The sequence below is a fragment of the Jaculus jaculus genome, chromosome 6, assembly GCF_020740685.1.
Source record: "Jaculus jaculus isolate mJacJac1 chromosome 6, mJacJac1.mat.Y.cur, whole genome shotgun sequence".
NCBI classification, from domain to species: Eukaryota; Metazoa; Chordata; class Mammalia; order Rodentia; family Dipodidae; genus Jaculus; species Jaculus jaculus.
This window is the reverse complement of record NC_059107.1, coordinates 108,751,987-108,772,572: the sequence shown is the minus strand read 5'-3', so window position 1 is coordinate 108,772,572 and position 20,586 is coordinate 108,751,987. Positions and strand designations below refer to the sequence as shown.

At 36.0% G+C, this 20,586-nt stretch overlaps 1 protein-coding gene across 1 annotated transcript in view; it reads right to left on the bottom strand.

Moving 5' to 3' along the window:
• Positions 1-6,734: 6,734 nt before the first annotated feature.
• Positions 6,735-20,586, bottom strand: part of Lemd3 (LEM domain containing 3) — a 79,838-nt gene continuing 65,986 nt past the window's right edge. Inside the window, exons 5-13 of the mRNA XM_004650062.2 lie at positions 16,503-16,582; positions 16,271-16,416; positions 15,285-15,386; positions 15,083-15,185; positions 14,274-14,452; positions 11,005-11,086; positions 9,288-9,393; positions 9,111-9,189; positions 6,735-8,907 (exon numbers count right to left, since the gene is read on the bottom strand). Of these exons, the coding sequence (XP_004650119.2) occupies positions 8,744-8,907; positions 9,111-9,189; positions 9,288-9,393; positions 11,005-11,086; positions 14,274-14,452; positions 15,083-15,185; positions 15,285-15,386; positions 16,271-16,416; positions 16,503-16,582 (1,041 nt within the window). The 3' untranslated portion in view covers positions 6,735-8,743. The remainder of the gene's footprint in view (positions 8,908-9,110; positions 9,190-9,287; positions 9,394-11,004; positions 11,087-14,273; positions 14,453-15,082; positions 15,186-15,284; positions 15,387-16,270; positions 16,417-16,502; positions 16,583-20,586) is intronic.

Genomic DNA, 20,586 nt, shown 5'->3' with positions numbered 1-20,586 from the left:
TTTATGTGTCTTTTCACAGCTCCCCAGCCAAACCCATGCAGCTTCTACTCTGTTTGCGTCCAGTATTTTCAGTGGCTTCAATGTTTAATGCACCTTGAATAGTTTTGTACAGTGTGCAGTAAAGGCCTACCTTTTCTACATGTACATGTTGTTTTCCCAACACGATTTATTGAATATATCCTTTCTCCATGATGTACACTTGGGAAACAGCTCTATGCGCCTTTTCACACTAGGCCATGCTATTTTGATTACTAAGGCTTTGAAGTATGTTTTGGTCAGGTAGAGTGATGGCTTCTTGTTTTGGTTTTATTTTGGATTGCTTTGGAGATTCAGGTGTTTGTAGTTCCCCACAAATTTTATAATTTTGTTATTTTGTAAAAACAAATTAAAAAAAAACATTTTATAGAAATTGCGCTGAGCCAATTGTGGTACAGGATTCACTAGACCTAGCATGTGGAAGGTGGAATCAGAAGGATCAGGAATTCAAGGTCATCCTAGAGGTCCTGGCGTGCCCATTCTCACTCACTTACTCTCTGTCTCAAATAAATAAATAAATATAAATTTTAAAAAATAAGGTGAAGAGTGACTAACATTGAGGAAGATACCTGACATGTCCTCTGTGGGCAAGGACACACACACACACACACACACACACACACACACTATACAATATCTACAAAACAACGAAGTGGTCATGTCTGAAATGATAATGTTTAAAATTGGTCATAAGAAAATTCATTATTTTCAACAATGAACATGTTAATGATTATCCTAAATATAAAAATGTAAAGGTGTTACTTTCTTCAATCAAAGGACATATTGGCTAAATGGACAGAAATACAGGACACAATTATATTCTGTCTATAAGACTCACTTTACCGTCCGAAACATATTGAAAGTAATAGGATGGAAAAAAGATATTCCATGCAAATAAAAAAGGGAACATGAATAGCAGCACTTATATAAAATTAAGTCAAAATCTATGAAATGAGCCGGGCGTGGTGGCGCACGCCTTTAATCCCAGCACTCGGGAGGCAGAGGTAGGAGGATTGCCATGAGTTCAAGGCCACCCTGAGATGACAGAGTAAATTCCAGGTCAGCCTGGACCAGAGTGAGACCCTACCTCGAAAAAAAAAAAAAAAAATCTATGAAATGTCCCACTATAAGTAATGTACATATCACCTACAACGGAAATTTTATTCAATAAGTAAGTTTTTCATCAATGAAAAGCCTAGGATCTGATGGCTTTCCTATTGAGTTTTACCATACATTTAAAGATTAACTAATACCAATCTTTCTCAAACAATGAAGATATTGAAGAGGGAAATTTTCTATTGAATTTTATATGATCAGAATTATCCTTATGCCAAAGCCAAACAAGTGCGCTAGTTGAACACAGAGCAAAAATCCTCAAGAAATACCAGCAAACTGAATTCAGCAGCCACCCACCATGATCAAGTGGATTCATCCCAAGAATGCAAGAATACTGGAATATACAAAGGTCTACAAGTGTGACACACATTAACAGAACAAAAAACAGAAAGCATGTGATCATGTCAACGACATAGAAGAAAAAGCATTTGACAAAATTTAACATCCATTCTTACTAAACACTGAACAAATTAAGTATAAAAGAGATGAATCTCAACATAATAAAGGCTACATATGACAAATCCATAGTTTACATTCCCTTTAGCACAGAAAAATATTTAACTCTTCAGGGAAAAAAAAAACCATCTGAAGAATTAATTTTTGAGGTATCAATATTCTCCACAGGGTTTATGGAATCTGTGCTTAATAATTAGTTTGAAAAATTTCTAAAAATTTCACAATCAGCTCATGAAATAGGATAAGCCAGTTCTAGTAAACTACTGATCTAGATTTTCTTTCAGAGAAGGCAGTGGTAGAAAAAGTACAACTAAAAATTTTTCTTAGGCACTCATGTTTTCTCCACTCAAACAGTTTAACAGTAGGTGTCAACTGCATATGCAACTTACAATATGCTCCTAATATAACTCCACCAGGTAACTGCTCAAACTTTAGTCAATAGGGTTGTTCTTAGCCTAAGTTTTAGATAGTAAGACTTTTCATCTTTTATACTATAATATATAAATATATATATATAATACCTTTTGCAGGTGTTTTAGTAAAAGTGCTTGCCACTGTCTTGACCTAGAAACATCAAGATTTTATATATATGTGTGTGTGTGTGTGTGTGTGTGTGTGTGTGTGTGTGTATAGTATGTGTTTTTTTACTATTTCAGTGACTTACATTGCTAACTTGTCAATGTTTTGAGGCAAATAAGAATATTAAATACAATGCACAACTTTCTAAAGTGAATCCCTTTTGTTGCTGTTGATATGCACATCCACTCCTCTACATCTCCCTGCTCCCATGCCCTAATTCTGACATTCTAAGCCTAGCATTTCCCTTCCATTTTCATATTCCTCTCCTTACTCCCTTCCCCTTAAGGTCTTTTCCCCCTTAATGGGCCCCTTTCTAGTTTCCTGACTTCTACCTAAGCATGCTCACTGTCACATAAATACACTCTATGTAATCTTAAAAGCCCTCATGACACTACAGATAGGAAATAATATAGATAGGGACTAAGTATAAAAGGTAAATTAGTGAACATTCTAATCATGTTATGAAGAAAACAAGATTACACATTTTCCAACATGACTGGAACTTCTAATTCCTGCTAAGATGATGTTGCAGAAATGATATTCTCTGAAATAACAAAAACTAAAGAAAATATGTTAAATATTATTTTTCCAAGACAACAAAGGTAAGACTCCTGAGAAACATGAGGTAAATGGATGAGATCTGATTGTCTCAACTTACTGCCTTATGAGCATTTTGAGGCCATGTGGCAAGAAAGGAAAAACACAAGCAGTGTCACAGCAGCTACAGTTCACAGAAGAAAAATGCCCACAAAGGTGAGACTCCTGAGAAACATGAGGTAAATGGATGAGATCTGATTGTCTCAACTTACTGCCTTATGAGCATTATGAGGCCACATGGCAAGAAAAGAAAAACACAAGCAGTGTCACAGCAGCTACAGTTCACAGAAGAAAAATGCCCAAAATGAGAAAGCAACAAAGAACTCCCAAGATTTAAAAAGGATTCTCTCAAGTTTGCAACAGAGTACAGACAAATACACGTGTGAAGAAATTCTAAACTGGAAGAATTAAAAAAAAAAAAAAGACTAATGGTTAAGGAAGAAAACGGGGCTGGGGACATGGTTTAGCATTTAAGGTGATTACTTAAAAAGCCTGATGGTGTGGGTTCAATGCGCCAGTACCCACATAGGCTAGATACATAAGGTGGCACACGTGCCTGGAGTTCGTTTGTCATAGTAGGAAGCCCAGACACACACACTTGTGCATGCATGTGCACACAAAATCTCTCTCAAATAAATAAAAACAAAAATCTTAAAAACAGTGATAGTAGTACCTGCCAAAAGCAACCTCCCAAAATTGTTTTAACACAGTACGGTGGCACCTGCCTAGCACACCCTGGGTAAAAGCATGAGGATTCTAAGTTCAAGGACAGACTGGAATATATAGTAAGTTCCAGGCTAGCCTGGGTAACACAGACCCTGTGTCAGACTTCTTTTGGTTTTTCGAGGTAGTGTCTCACTCTAGCCCAAGTTGACCTGGAATTTACTATGTAGTCTCAGGGGCCTCAAACTCCCAGCGATCCTCCTAACTGCCTCCCAAGCACTGAGATTAAAGGCACGTGTCACCAAACCTGGCTCAGACAATTTTTAAAATAGGATTTCTGAATTAATTCAATAAAAATATAATGAATTTAAAGTCAAGCATTATTCCGGTCGCTAAAAATTGAGTAACCAACACAAATATGACCTATTTTATGAGATTTATAATGCAGAAAGAAAATCGGTATTAAATACAAACAATTTCCATCCAAGTAATAATAAACTACCTTAAAAAATAAAACAGCAATTTGAGAAAGTTCAGAGAAATGCTCTGTGAAGGTACAAGCTAAAACTTTAACAGAAAAGAGCACATCATGTGACCATGAAGGTTCAAAGAAGTGTTTCAGAGGAGTTAGTAGGTGATTCCCCCTAATGTGGGAAGTATATTGGAAGAACACACAGACAAATGTGCTAAGAAAAAAATGAAGTAGGAAAGATGGGAGAAATGTCAGTAGAGACTGAATGGAATAGCATTTAGGTGTGCATAAGAAAGGCAAGCTTGGGCTGGAGCACAGGCAGCTGATGAAGCTGAACTTCACTAAAAGGGGTGGTGGGTTTGTCGAGATTTACACACCCTGATGTTGGCCACTGGCACAAATGACAAGTACCTTAACTTTAGCAAGTACATTTGAGGAAGTCAATTTTGTTTTGACTTATTTTGAATTTAACAATCTATTTCAATAATGATGAGGACTATTTCAAGTATAGATTTAATCTAAATGTAGACTGGTATTTCTAATTTGGTGTTTTACTATATGATATTGTTGGAGGGGCAAAAAGGGATTTTCTTTTTTAATTATTATTTAGAGAGAGAGAGAGAGAATGGGCACACCAGGGCCTTCAGTAGCTGCTAACAAACTCCAGGCGTGTGCACTCCCTTGTGGCACATGTGTGACATTGTGTGCCTGTGTCACAGTGCATATGCTATGTGGGACCTGGAGATTTGAACATGAGGTCTTAGGCTTTGCAGGCAAGTGCCTTAACTGCTAAGCCTTGTCCCTAGCCCAAGAGGGATTATCTTTGAGAACTGCTGTAGTACAAAGTAATTAACTGCATGATGTTCTGTAAACTGTGATTTTCTAATATTGATGAAAAATTTCCCAGATTTATAGAAAATGAGAAATTAAGAGCACAAAACCTGTGATCTCAATGTTTCATAGGCATCTCACACTCAAAATATCAAAAAATGGGGTTGAGAAGATGGCTCAGCAGTTAAAGGTACTTGCTACCAAAGCCTGCCATCCTGGGTTAAATTCCCCAGTGCTCATATAAAGCCAGATGCACATAGGGGCACATGCATCTGGAGTTCACTGTAGCAGCCAAGAGGCCTTGGTATGCCCATACTCATCACCTTGCCTACCCAGCATGCCTCACACAGTCTAAATGTTAGGAATTTAGATTTCTCACACTAGAGAATTAAGACACTAGTTTCTTTTTCAATATCCAATTAATCACCAAATCTTTCCCATTATTCTTTAAATTCTTTATATTTGTATCCCAGTATGTCCTCATTAATTTTGTAACTGAACTCTTATTTAATTGTCAACTCCCAAACTTTGCAAGCTTCAAACATACATTATGAGATTTGCTTTGTTCCCATGTTCTCTATACCTAAATTGCCCTCTTTCCAATTTCAGAAGAGTATGCAAGTCTCTGTCTACTCATGGAAGAAAAATACTTCAAAGTACACAGGCCCTGTTGGTTTTAAAATCCAAGAATCAACAACATGAGTCTATCTTGCTGTCCTAGTAGAGGTGTGCAGGTACTTAAAACCCTTTCTAGCCAGTTTCCTTAATTTTGAATAAAGGGTGAGAGAATGAGTCACGAATATTTCACTGCCTTAAAACACACCTTTTGGTTCCTAACTTGCTCTTCTTAGGTCTAAAGTACCTGTTATTGAGCATCCTTCCCAAGACTGGCTGCCAGACTGCTTGAGTTAGCTTCCTTCCAGGAGCCATCTGGAAGAAGTGACTCGCCAAGATAGGCCTAGGAGAAAAGGGTGAAGAAACCATGTAGGTGACCTATAATAATCTGATAACACTAAAAGAAGGAAATAAAAATTTCAAAGTAAACCTTACTAAAGGAAATTTTCTGAGCTCCTGAAATATGAAAATATTGTCCACTTAGAAATCACAAGTTCCAGTGAATACAATGTATGGAAAATATAATAAAAGTCCAATGACAGGCTTTGATACTCACAGTATATTCAAGAATCTACATGCCAATGAATATGAATATAGACTAATTTATGACGCAGGTTCCAAACACTGATTTTTATATAATCTCATCCCAAGAACAGCAGCTCTCCCAAGAGAGCTCAAAGGAAGGACTCTTATCATTACATACTAATTAAAAAATGCTTAGCAGATGTTGAACTCCATTAAAATGTCGCTTAGCTGTTACCTTACCTGTCCTGGTATCTTCTCTATTAAGTAAGATGCATATGGTGTTTCTCTGCATCCCAGAATTCTGCCAATTTTTCCACATGATCTTATCCTAACTACCCTACATTTTTCCTCCAGACCATGACTGTCTTCATGATTAGACTATGTGTTTCTCATCTTGGCACCCCAATACATACTAGTATGAACATTTGAAAGCAGTCCAGTCTATCCTATGACTAACAAATCTTGCTTTTGAAAAAGTGTCTAGCTGAATTGAAGAATTTAGTAGTATAATTGGTTTAGATTCTTGCCACAATTTTAAAGCCCAAGAAAGACATTTCCACTAAGAAAAGCAAGATGCTAAAAAATAGTCAAAATCAACTTTGGAGCTGGGCATGGTGGCTCAGGTTTGTAATCTCAACACTCAAGCCCTGGGGGGTAGGGATCTCTACAAATTCTAAGACCCACCTAGGCTAGAGCAAGATTGATCTGAAAACAGTCACCACTAATAATAACTAACAAAATTAACTTTAGGGTCTTCATCTTTATAAACACATATATTCATAAATCCTCAAGTTTACTTTGTTGGTGAGAAGAAATAAAGACACAGGGCACTTTAAAAGTTTCGTAAGAGCAAAGAAGTATTTTTTTAAAAAAACTAATAAACTTTTAATTCGAATGTTTTCCTTCTTTTTTAAACAGGACAAGTAACAGATTACATTAAATTTCAGAACTTCTCAAATATCTAATTATTATACACATTCCCATCTGTTTTGTAGGAAAGATTTGAGTTGGCTTAACAGTTTCAGGTGAAATAAGCTGCATAATAGTATATATTACAATAATAAATGTACAATGTTTACATGAAGTATGTTTTAGAAGCAAGAAAAAGATGCATCTGCATCCAAAGGTGACCTTTTAAAATGCCACAACTATTTTTTACATTCACTCTTGCAACAGGTTACAAGATGGGGTCACTAATCTCAGATATATCACTATGATGCACAAAATACAGAAGAATGGTTACTTTATATATTATGTATTTATATTTTCACACGTTAGCATCTGAGACATAGATTGAGAATTTAAAATTTATTCTCTTCAGATAACAAATCATTTTTTATTCTTCATAAACATGGTGCCCACAAAAGCACATAGGTAAGGCACAATAGGGTTTTCCGTTACAGAATAGTGTGCATCATGTTTACTTAACCAGAAAACGTGCATTATCTGTGCAAGTTCATGCTGCAAACCCAATACACATACAAGAAAACAAAAAGGAAACTATTTGAAACAAAATCAAAATTGTAGAATTCCAGCTGTTTTACATATTCATTTGGATTGATAATGATATATCCAACAGGTTATTTTCAAAATACCAAATTTTAGGTTACAAGTAAACCTTGTTAAGCAACTATTTTAATCTGAAATCATAAACAGTAATAAAGGAACTTTACGGAAACAAATTAAATACTGAGGCACAAACCAATGGTCATTCATGCATTTACTAATATTGCAAACTTTCATGACCCAAAATTCCAAGTGTAATTTGTCTAATATGTGTTGCTGCAACAATGTGCCCTGCTTTAAACTTGACATGTAACAGAGGCACTGACATTTCATTAAATTATAGATTGGGACTTAGTCTCAATAATACTATGTCACAGCCCTGCTATTTATAATAAATACAGCTTTTCACAAAATATTTTTTTCAGTATCTGCCAATTGCTTCTTTATTGCTCACATAAATTTGAACCCATTACAACTGGTGTCAGAACTTCCACACAAAATCATACTCAGGCGTTTTTATATAAAATCTATAAAAGGTATTTTAAACTTGTATCGAATACTTCCAGGTGTTTGGCTGTTTGATCATCTATGACAGTACAGCCATATGCATACATGTGTGTATATGTATATGTATATATACACATATACACACAAATATACACATACATATGTATATACACAAATTATGAATAAAATAGAAAGCTTATTTTACTGCTTATGCAGACATTCTCACAAAACAAGACTTTCACTACCATAAGCATTTATACATATATACAAAAGCCAGTTTAAGTACATATACATCCACTTACACATATAGGTAACCATTAAAACCAAATAAATTTTCCCATATTCCAGCTGTAGCAAATGAGTCTCTTACAAGCAATAGAAACCTAGGTTAAATTGGGAAATGAACAGTTTTACCACAGCCTGTAAGGAACTAAGACTAGGCAGTTGACTGTATACAAAAATTCACATTAGTTCACATAAAATTATGGAAATACAAGAAGCCTCTTCACCATGCTTTTATGTGGTTATCTAAACACTTTGGTGCAAAAATATAACCACCATTATCTGAAAATGCTTAATAAAGTCAGTGTTCCTCATGCAAAACTTTAAATGCATTGGCTTAACTGAGCTCCAAACATTGAATGAAACACTTATTCTACCTACTCAGCACTGCTGCCTCACTGCTAAATCCCTTTGGAACCTTAAGATTTCTGGAACTTTCAAACAGAACTGTATTCCGCAATAAAAATATTACATACAAAAAGCACTTAAAAGGAAGACAGGAAGCCAAACAGGAACTTTCCTATTTAAATAACAGTCCTAGGAGAGAAGAAAGTCTTTTCAGGAACCTCCTTGAGAATTGGCTAGGCCAGTCCGAAGGCGAAGATGAGACATAGAGTTCATATGTTTATTTGATGGCTTCAAGGGAGTGTTGCAAGTAAGAGCTTGGGGAAAGCGATGGTGGTATCTATCTAGTCGTAAATATTTTACTGTAACCAATTTCCCTGTTGTAAGATAAAAATAATATTTAAAATCTGTAAAACTATATAAAATTAACTATAGTAAAGACATACAAACACAAAATATAAAATCAATTAAAAGTATCATTCAAAAGTACTAACCTAAAATTCTTCTAGTTAAAATGTAGGTATATTTCAAAACTAAACTAATTATCCTTCCAAAATCTTGTAGTACTCAAATTTCTTACCATCAAACCAAGAGCCATGCAATGCCTTGAAAGCCTTTCCAGCATATTCCGGAGACAGACATTTAACATACACACAACCCTGTGATATACAAAACAACAAAAAAGAAAGAAAAGGAACAGTCTTAGTTTAATAGCAACATACCCAAATATGGAGTTCAATACTGGAAGTTACTTTACCTCTCGTGAGTTTTTGTCTACAGCAATGTGAACAATGCCATCATTATCACTGCATTTTTCTAAGATTGCTTCTTGAATCGCCAAATGCCACTGATCCCCTATTTCCCTAAACATTAAGAGAAATGAAATAAAAAACTATATTCCTACTCAGGATTCTCTTATATCAAGGAACAAAAGGATTCAATCATTGCATGTTTCTAAGTACTTAAAAACTGTTTCGGTTTTTCTTTCTAGACTAACAGTAACCCAGAGTTGCATTAGTTGAATAGTTTTATTTTTTAATGGCATCTTCAAACTGTTAAACTTAAAAATTTCTTAGTAATATTCTTCTTTTCCCAAACAAAGGAAAAGTAGTATAGGAAGACTTTTTTTTTTAAAGGTAGGGTATCACTCTGGTCCAGGATGACCTGGAATTCACTCTGTATTCTCAGGGTGTCTTCAAACTCACAGCAATCCTCCTACCTCTGCCTCCTGAGTACTAGGATTAAAAGTGTGCACCACCACACCCAGCTACAAAAACATTTTGTATTTACTATTAACAAGAACTTTAAGATTTTTGGTACAGTATATATAGACACATTTGTCTTACCTGCAAGCCATACAGGGTACCTCAAAAGGAAGAGCAACTTCACTTTAAATTGCAAATCTACATCTAATGTAATAGAATACTGGTGCTAGCACTGATTTCCTAACTAGTAATGCATGCAATAAGAAGACTCACTGTATGGTATCACCACACTGCTCATTGTTTATATCTCTGCAATGCAGATGTACACGTGTATGCGTGCACGTGTGCATGCATCAGGGCGTGTGTATGTACTGACAATGCCTTTCCCTATTTCCAATTCGGGTATCAATGGAACTTCATAAAAAATGGACTATCTGATTGAATCAAGAGGCATTCTATATTATGAAATACAATTTCTACTATTTGGACTAAAACAAAATACTAGCATTTGATTCATCATACCAGTGGACAACTAAGTAGCAGCCTCTACACTGGTTCTTTTTAAAACTATTACAGCTTTCAAGTGAAATATCATGGATTCTAAGGCAGTAATTTTTTTGTTGTACCATTCTCTGGATGTGTATGTTGTAGTATATAATCAAGAAAGTTCCCAAATATTACACTGACAAAAATATAGGACCTAATAAAATAAAGTAGGTATATCTATGTAGGGATTTTTTTAGTGACTAGAAATTTTCAAAAAGCACATACATGTGTATGTGACTAGATTACTGAGGTAAAGTTATTGAGTCTTGTGTAAAATAAATTATACATCTAATAAAGATTACTGTATTATTAATTTGTCTCAAGTATGTAACACTATGAGGACTCAAAACAGTACAAAGATTTGTGAAAGTTTTTAAATACTTTTATTTCAGTGTCTTTAGAGCAAACCTCTGCTTGAAATTTAACACAAGACAAAAAAGAGCAACATTTCTATAGTTAAATATTAAAGTTGGCCGTGGTGGGCTATGCCTTTAATACTAGCACTTGGGAGGCAGAGGTAGAAAGATTCCTGTGAGTTTAAGGTCAGCCTGGGCTACAGCAAGACCCTACCTTGAAAAACAAAACCAAACAAAAAACCCTATAGTTAAGACATTTATAAGGAAAACAGATTTTTAATTATACATACAATTATATGATTATCATGCATGTTAAATCCAAATATTCACAATAAAAATTACATATATGCCTTATCATAATACTTACATAACTGGGTCAAACATATTTCGAATCTTTAAGCATGGTGTCAAACTATTTGGTGGTGAATTTCTTCTATCTAAATGAAATGCTACAAAAAAAAAGATGTCTTATTACTTGCCAATGTTCCATTCTGTTGAAAGGTAATCAGTCATTTAGTTCATTCAAAACATAATCATTGTGTGCTTTTACGATGTGCCAGACCCGGTATTAGTTGTTCAAGTGAATTAAGATATTATTCAGACTTACTAGGAAAAGTAGATGACAAGTTTCATCTTAGATAAGTCCTAAAAAACGAGGAAAGCTATAAAACTAATATGACCTCATCTGAGACTATCAGGTAAGACTTCTCCCCCAAAGTAAAATTTATTCTGAGTATTGAAGATTAAATTACAATTAGGAGGGTAAAATTAGTGTAAAGGACATTCAAAGAGAAAATCATTTGTCCAGTCCTTGTGATAAGAAAAAACATGACAAATTGAGGTAACTAAAAGACAGACCTAGAGAGGGAAAGGCCCACGTATTCAGAACCATGTAGATCACATTATAAAAATTCCAACACTGTCTTAAGAGTAACAGAAAACCATGCTCGTGTTTAGAGGTGAGTAATCATACACCAAGCTCTATATTTAAAACTCAGTGTGAGACCAGTCAGAAAATTACTAGTTTTCAAGGAGGGAGATGACAGTGATGTTGATAAGCCAGACCTAAAGTGCCAATATACATGGATTAAGGATGACTCCCAGGGCTTATGAAAGAACCAATTGAGGAATTAATATTATTAACTAAACTAGAGACACTTGGGGAGTCACTTTGGGAAGAGATGATACTGAGTTTGCATCTGTGTTTGATTTGTAGTACCTATCTTCTAGAAAAATGTATGAGCTATGTACAAAAAAAATCTGAAAACAGAACATTAGACAGTGCAAGATAAAAATTTGAGATATGGCACATATAAATGAAGTCATGGGAGGAAGCTGATTGATGAGTAAAAAAGTAGATGACTTTGAGAAACTATAACACCTAAAGACTTAGTAAAAGAGGAAAATCTAATCCAGGTGTGGTTGTACATGCTTTTAATCCCAGCACATGGGAGGAAGAGATGGAAGGATCACTGTGACTTCAAGGCCACCTGAAACTACACAGTTAAATCCAGGTCTGCCTGGACTACAGAAAGACCCTACCTCAAAAAAAAAAAAAAAAAAAATTAAAAGTAGCAGTGAGGAAACATAAACAAAATGCCACTCCCAAAGTCTAAAGAGAAAGTTTGAAGGAGGACTCAATTGCAGAACAGTAAGTCTCATAAAAATGTAAAACAAGGAATTGTTTACAATTTCATAGGACCCTTCTGCTTGTATGTTTCCAAGGAGGTGAATTGTTTTAGTGTTTGGCAAACAGTAAAGCTTCATTTTTATGCTATGAAAATCTACTTATTCAGGCTTTTAGGGGTCATGTGTATGTGTGGTGTCCATGTGTGTATGTGTGCAGGGGTGCTTATGCACATGTCCTCAAGTCACTCTCCAACTCTTTTTTTTTGTTGTTCTTTTTTTCAAGATAGGGTCTCACTCTAGTCCAGGCTGACCTGAAACTCACTATGTAATCTCAGGGTGGCCTCAAACAGTAATCCTCCTACTTCTGCCACCTGAGTGCTAGGATTCAAGGCGTGTGCCGCCACGCCTGGCTCTCCATTTCATTTTTTGAGACAGGGCCTTTCTCTAAATGTAGAATTCAGTACTTCGACAAGATCACTAACCAGTAAGCCTCAGGGATTTTCTTGTTTATGCCTTCCCAGTGCTAGAATACAGGCACACAAAACCATGACTGGATGGCTGGCATTTTTCTGTGGGTGCTGAGAATCTGAACTCTGTCACCAGGCTTGTGCAGCAAGCATTTTACTCACTAAGTCACCTACCCAGTCTCTGTTCCAAGCTTACTGAAAGTGAAAAATGTCTTAAGGGTAAAAAGGGAATAAATGAATTGTATATATTATAATTCCAAAACAAATTACTTAACCTTTTCTATGAATACTAGATTTGGCAAATATTAATAAGCATGACTTTACAGGTGAAATTTTCCATTCATAATTTTCTTATATATTATTTCTTACTTCTGGTGTTATACAGGGTTGGCCTCATAAGGCAGCCCAATACACCCTATACACACACATACACACACTCATCTCTTCTGAAACTGCATGGACATTTAAGAAAACTATGGACAGATACCTACAAAAGATATTTGGAAGGTAAGATATGCAAGTGGAAGGGTTTTTGTGACAAAGAGGAAGGCAAGCACAAACTGAAAGAACAGTGAAAAATGAAGGTCATGGGGCTGGAGACGTGGTTTAGCGGTTAAGGTGTTAGCCTAAGAAGCCAAAGGACCCAGGTTCAATTCCCCAGGACCCACATAAGCCAGATGCACAAGGGGCAAATGTGTCTGGAGTTCATTTGCAGTGGCTGGAGGCCCTGGTGTGCCCATTCTCTCTCTCTCTGTCTCTCCTCTCTGCTTGCAAATACATAAATAACAGAGCTGAAGAGATGGCTTAGCATTTAAACGCTTGCCTGTGAAGCCTAAGGACCCTGGTTCAAGGCTTGACCCATGTTAGCCAGATGCACAAGAGGTGCATGCATCTGGAGTTCTTTGCAGTGGCTGGAGGCCCTGATGCGCCCATTCTCTCTCCCTCTCCCTCTCTGCCTCTTTCTCTGTCTGTCACATTCAAATAAATAAATAAATAAAACAAAATTTTTTTAAATGAGTAAAAAATTATTTTTAAAAGGTCATGATTCCAATTTCATATTTAATGTATAAATTACATGTGTATTTTATATGCATTAGATTAATTCTATGTTTATTTGCACAAAGTTAGGAGAAAAGAGTAAAGTTATAGGCTGGGGAAATATAGACATCATGTAGCATTTGCCTAGTAAGCACAAGGTCCTAGGTTCAATTCCCAATACTATAAAATGAATAAAGACATTTTAAAAAGAGTATAGGTAGATGCATAACACTAAATTGCTTTGTTAAATGAAAAAAGAAAAGAAAAAAATCAAAAGAACATGTTTTCATTAAAGATAAACCACTTCCATTTGCATTAGCTTTTATAAAGAAGCAAGCACTAATAAAAATTGTGAAAAGAAAAAGAAGCAAACACTGATCCCTCTATGGAACGGAGCTATAAACACAATGCCTTCACTTATCTGAATGGCACTGTTTCACTTAAACACATATTATTTTGAAAAACTAGGAAAACTGTAACTTTTTTGTTTAAAAACACATACCTTGACCTTGCCATACTTTGGAAGGTATTACTAATATCTTATCACAGGATGCAGAAGGCTGTATCCAGCGCCAGACTAGAAAATCTGCACCACCTATTCTTCGTGTTTCCGTGCGCACTCTCGACTCATTAGCAGCAAGGAAGTCAACAGCTCGATCCCACACTTTCTTCATTTTTTTCCTGTTATGAGAACAAAATAACAAAATCGCTATCATGTTGGCTCGTCATCTGCTTGAATGTTAGTTATCCAATTTCCAAGTCTCACCACTCCTCCTGAGTTATTTCTAGAAAGATTTAGAATAACTGTTTCACCTCAAATTTCCTGAATTCCTCTCCCGAGATGTGAAGTATGTGCATAGATTGTTTTTTTTTTTTTTTAAATTCAATACACACTGGTGATGATGGTGTGCTGCTAGAGTTAAAAATGTCACTTTAGGATAAGGCATAATCTTTCATTTTCAAATTTCAAAAAGTGTCTTAGCTTCTAGCTTCAGTGATAACAAAATAGTATCTAACATTAATGAAACAGAACTGCTAGTGTCTGTTTCTGTTCTCAGTAGGATGAAATTAAAGGAAAAAGAGGAAGATGATGAAAAGTCATTAAATATATACATAAATGAGAATGATTTAGAAATCCAATGGTCTATTCCATTAAAATTCTAGAGGCCAACAGAAAATTTTAAAAAGAATATAAAATATTTTCAAAAGACTTCAGTAAATCATGTCTAGATGAGAAGAGTCCCAACTCTAAATATAACTCTAAACTGCAGTAAGCACCTACATTCTGAAGTCACAATGCTCTAACCATACCTGTCATGAGGCTGTATTAAAGAGTCTCGTACATGTGGAATAGGCATATAAGGCTGTAAATCTTTGTTTTCCTGGCAAGCTTCATTATGACTTCGTAAAACATCTGAAAATAAATAACTTTGTATGTAAACCAATTCCTGAAGATTTTGTTGTACCATTATATGACTTTTAGAAAATTTCTTTTTTTTTAGTAATACAATACCTATAATCTTTACCACCATATCATACATCTGCCTTGTTTCCTCCTCTTCCTTAGTCCATCGATATTTCATATAACGCAGAACAACACAAACCATCACTACACCTGCAACATTCACATATTAGGAGTTTTAAAATTGTGGTCAGTGACAATAACATTGTGAGCAGTTTCTACAATGATTATTTCAACTGCCCTAATTGAACATGGAAGTGTGAATTAGCTATATAATAAAAGTACATAAAAATTAAAAGCATTTTCTAGTTTCACTTCAACCTAAAAATTATTCCATTAATTTTCACAAATGTATTTAAAATAAATTTTGAAAAGCTTACTTTATCTTTCTCTTAAAAACAAGCCAAACTTTTATATTTTTACAATTTTACTTTCTTAATGGATTTATACATATATACCAATAATATACTTGCAATTTTTGACATTCTTATAACAGAATTTTCATTCTACAGCTCATTATATTATTATTTTCTAAGCCCTTACTCTAGTAGTAGCAACATAAAAAGAACCCTCAACTTTTCCAGTATGGTTTAAATATGCAATGTCCCCTACAGGCTCACGTGTTAAAGCCTGGTTTTCTAGCTGGTGATACTACTTTGAGAGATTCTGAAAACTTTAGGAAGTAGGCCTACGTGCGAGAAGCTAACTGGGGACAGGTCTTTTTGGATATGCTGTTCCTGGCCCCTCCCTTTCTCCCTCTCTCATTCCTGGTTGCCTTGACAGCAAGCTACACTGCTCTAACATACCATCCGGGCCACAATGTACTAACAACTCTAAATTGTAAGCCAAAGTAAATTCTTCCTGTTCTTTAAGCTGTTTCTGTCAGGGATTTGGTCACAGCTAAACAAAAGTTACTAAATTCATTTATTTAGTGAAGACTTCTAAGTATGATTACAAAACGTATATCATGGAAATAAGAAGTGAATTCTCAGCTCTGACATTTAATGAAAGAAATCTTTCTTACCCTAACAACTTACCTAAGCATAACAACAATAACCTATGTGTCACAGTAATGAAAGCACGTCGAAAACGACACCAGAAAGACATCTGTGGTCTTGTGGACTGTAAAAACTGCACATCAGTGATATTTGTCAGTTCTTCCTCAGGTCCATAACCAACACACCTATTTAAAAATATTGAAGGTAGAGATCAAAATTAAAAACTACTTTTTATAATACAAATGATCAAAATGAAAATCAAATCCTTTACCTTATTCCTACATCTTTCCCATTTTTTAAAATCCATAGTAACGAAGTATTAAATATGTCTTCATACTCAGGACCTAAATCCTAGCAAGAAAAATAGAGAAAACAACCCATGAGTAATCCATATTCAACTGACTCTTCAGTAACTACTGTACAAATAACATTCTGAGCTGGGTGTGGTGGCGCATGCCTTTAATCCCAACACTAGGGTAGGCAGAGGTAGGAGGATCACCATGAGTTTGAGGCCACCCTGAAATTGCATAGTGAATTCCAGGTCAGCCTGAGCTAGAGTGAGACCCTACCTCAAAAAAAAATCTGTGTTTTCATTTTAAGTAGATAATGAAATAATGAAAATGTATGATTCGGCACAGGAAAATAAAAAAATTAACATAAGACACTATTTCCTCATTATAACAATGCTAACAGTATGTTATGCAATCTTTCTGGCTTTACTACATTTACAGATTTGGGAGGTTTTTACTAAGCTTGCTTTTAAATGCCATTTTGATGAGTGGATAAATTGCTTTTTTTTGGGGGGGGGGTTTAGAGGTAGGGTCTCACTGTAGCTCAGGCTGACCTGGATTCACTATGTAGCCTCAGGGTGGCCTTGAACTCTGCCTCCCGAGTGCTGGGATTAAAGGCGTGCGACACCACGCACGGCTAAATTACATTTTTAAAAGGAATAGTAATTCTAGAAGAGCAAATGGCAAATGATTCAGACTTGGATGCCTCATTTTCTCAACAAGTAAATTCATCAAGCTTGTCAACACAAACAACCAGACCGTAACCAATGCTAAATTCAAGCTTTCAAGTTAAAACCTAAAAGTTAGAAAAAACTCATATTTAGTACTAAGATTGTGATAGGTTCACATATTTGAAGACATTTCTAAGAGCCTAGGTGTGATATTAACATACTTTGATACAAAATAACAAAAAGGTAACTAGAGGAAGATCTTGGTAACCCAGTAAAACCACTATTTTTCAAAAAGCCATTTTTTTTAAACTGAGGCAAGGTCTCACTCCGACCTCAGTCTCCCAAGTATTGGGGTTAAAGGTGTGAAGTACTACTGGAGAGATGGCTTAGCACCTAAGGTGCTTGCCTGTTAAGACTAAGGACCGAGGTTCAACTCAGAACCCATATAAGCCAGATGCACATGGTGCACATGCGTATGGAGTTCACTTTCAGTGGCTCGAGGCCCTGGCATGCCCATTCTCTCCTCTCCCTCTTTCTTCCAAATTAATTAATTAAATAAATTTAATAAGTATCTGGCCTGGAGAGATCGCTTAGCAGTTAAGGTGCTTGCCTGCAAAGCCTAAGGACCCAGGTTCTATTCCCCAGTACCCACATAAGCCATATGCACAAGGTGGTTGCAGTGGCTGGAGGCCTTGGTGCACCCATTCTCTCTCTCTCTCTCTATCTATCTATCTCTATCTGCCTCTTTCTCTCTCTATCACTCTCAAACAAATAAATAAATAATGAACAAAAAAAAATTAAGTGTGAGACATAACACTTTGCAAAAAAAACCAATTCTTGAAGTTACAGAACATCACCACATAAGTTTCAAAGTCCAAGTTAGAGCAAAGGACTTTATAAAATAGAATACAAAGAGTCATGACATCATTTCAAATTCCAAATTGAAACTATTTTTTTAACTATTTACAGACGTTAATTGTATTAAAAAATACCTGAAAAGGTAACTAAGATATTTTATGTTTTGATTTTATTTATTTATTTATTTGAGAGCTACAGACAGAGAAAGAAAGAGAGAGAGAAATGGGCACGCCAGGGCTTCCTGCCACTGCAAATGAACTCCAGACACTTGTACACCTTGTGCATCTGACTAATGTGGGTCCTGGGGAACTGAGCCTTGAACCGGGTCCTTAGGCTTCACAGGCAAGTGTTTAACCACTAAGCCATCTCTCCAGCCCTGTTTTGATTTTATATATCCACATAAAGCTGGGTTTTCTTGATGCGTTTAACCAAAATAAATCATAAAATACAAGAGAGACTCTATTTGACTTTTTTTTAAAGGTAGACATCAAAGTAATCTGCAATATGGAAAACAATGCCACTTTTCTCAAAACTGTATTTTTGAAAACAATTTTTTTCAAAAATTTTTAATTAGCCATGTAATAATTCATTATTAATCTAAATAAATGTTTTATTCCTGATGTGATTAAATATACTTTCCACATCAGAATAAATGTATAGAATATATATTTATAGTCAGTTATAGTGGCATATGCCTGTTATCCCAGCACTCAATAAGGTGAGGCAAGAAGATCCTGAGTTCAAGGCCAGCCTGGGCTATATATGCAGCTCTTTACTAGCCAGCCAGCCACACATCATAACAAAATCCCAACTCAAAAAATATATAAACAAAAGCTGGAGAGATAGCTTAGCAATTAAGAGTACTTCCTACACAAACATGAGGGCGTAAGGAAAGCCAAGACCACCTGAATTTGACTCTAGAACCCACATAATCAGCTGGGTGAAGCCAAAGGTACTTATGTTACCTCAGTCCTGTGGGGAGAGGAGCATGGGGAATTGCTGGGACTCTCAAAGGGCAAACTTATGAATAAGTAAGAGACCAGGCAGATGGGTGATGGAAGGGGACACCTGACACTGTCCTCCAGCTACTACAAGTTAATGCCTCAGGCACCACATCAGCACATACACATGCATACACTACACATACTGAATACACACCCCACATACTAAGCAGGCACATGCCTTTCACTCTCCTTATTATAATTGTGTTGTTTTATTAGTTGTCCTTCCACTTGACATCTTCCTGCTTCTGGAAGACTCTGGTGATGGGTTTATTGGTGTACACCACCACAACTAACATTGGTTTTTTACATTGAAACTTAACCTATGTTTGAAGCATCTGACAAGGCCTTTAAAATACATTCTTGGCCAGCTGTTTTGAAAATAAAGTATATATGGAAAAATGTGTAAGTCCACATGTGTGTGTGTGCATGCAAACACACACTGTATTAAAATATATACAAGTAGCCGGGCGTGGTGGCGCACGCCTTTAATCCCAGCACTTGGGAGGCAGAGGTAGGAGGATTGCCATGAGTTCAAGGCCACCCTGAGATGACAGAGTGAATTCCAGGTCAGCCTGGACCAGAGTGAGACCCTACCTCGAAAAACCAAAAATAAAATAAAATAAAATAAAATAAAATAAAATAAAATAAAATAAAATAAAATAAAATAAAATAAAATAAAATAAAATAAAATAAAATAAAATAAAATAAAATATATACAAGAATTAGAAATCTAATGTGGATGGCTCATGAAATGACTATTACAAAGCAAAATTAGTTACATAGTTTTCTATTTAGTGAATATTCTATTTGTGAGGTGATGCACAGTGGGTGGCTTGATTCAGATGTTCCCCATAGACTTATGTGTTCTGGATGTTAGGTTCCCCTGGTAATGGCAATTGGAAATTAATGCCTCCTGGAGGGAATGTATTGTTGAGGGCGGCTTATGGGTGTTAAAACCAGCTCCCCCTTGTGACTGGTTGGCACACTCTCCTGTTCCTGTTGTCCACCTGATGTTGGCCAGAGGGTAGTGTCCAACCTCTACTCATACCATCATTTTCCCTGCCATCATGGAGCTTATCCTTGAGCCTGTAAGCCAAAATAAACCTCTTTTTCCCACAAGCTGCTCTTGGTTGGGTGATTTCTACCAGCAATGTAAACCTGACTACCTGACTGCAACAGGAAAGTGGTACCGAGGAGTGGGGTTGCTGCTAGACACCTGACTGTGTGGCTTCGGCCTTTTGGAGCTGATTTTCAAGAGGAATGTGGAAGGATTTGAAACCTTGGCTAAGGGACGCCTTACAGTGCTGTAAGTACAGCTTGATGGACTATTCTGGTCAGAGTTGAAAGACCTGAATGTAGAAAGAACAATGGACTGTGAGAGTTGACTTATGAGGGTGAAAAAGAGCTTTGCTAGGACTGGGCTAGAAGCAGTTTCAGAGGCTTGCTGTTATGCCTGCGTCCTGAGAAGTTGTGCAGGGTTGCTGTGCATAGAAATGGACTGGTGTATGCAGAGGGATATGGCACAGAATAAA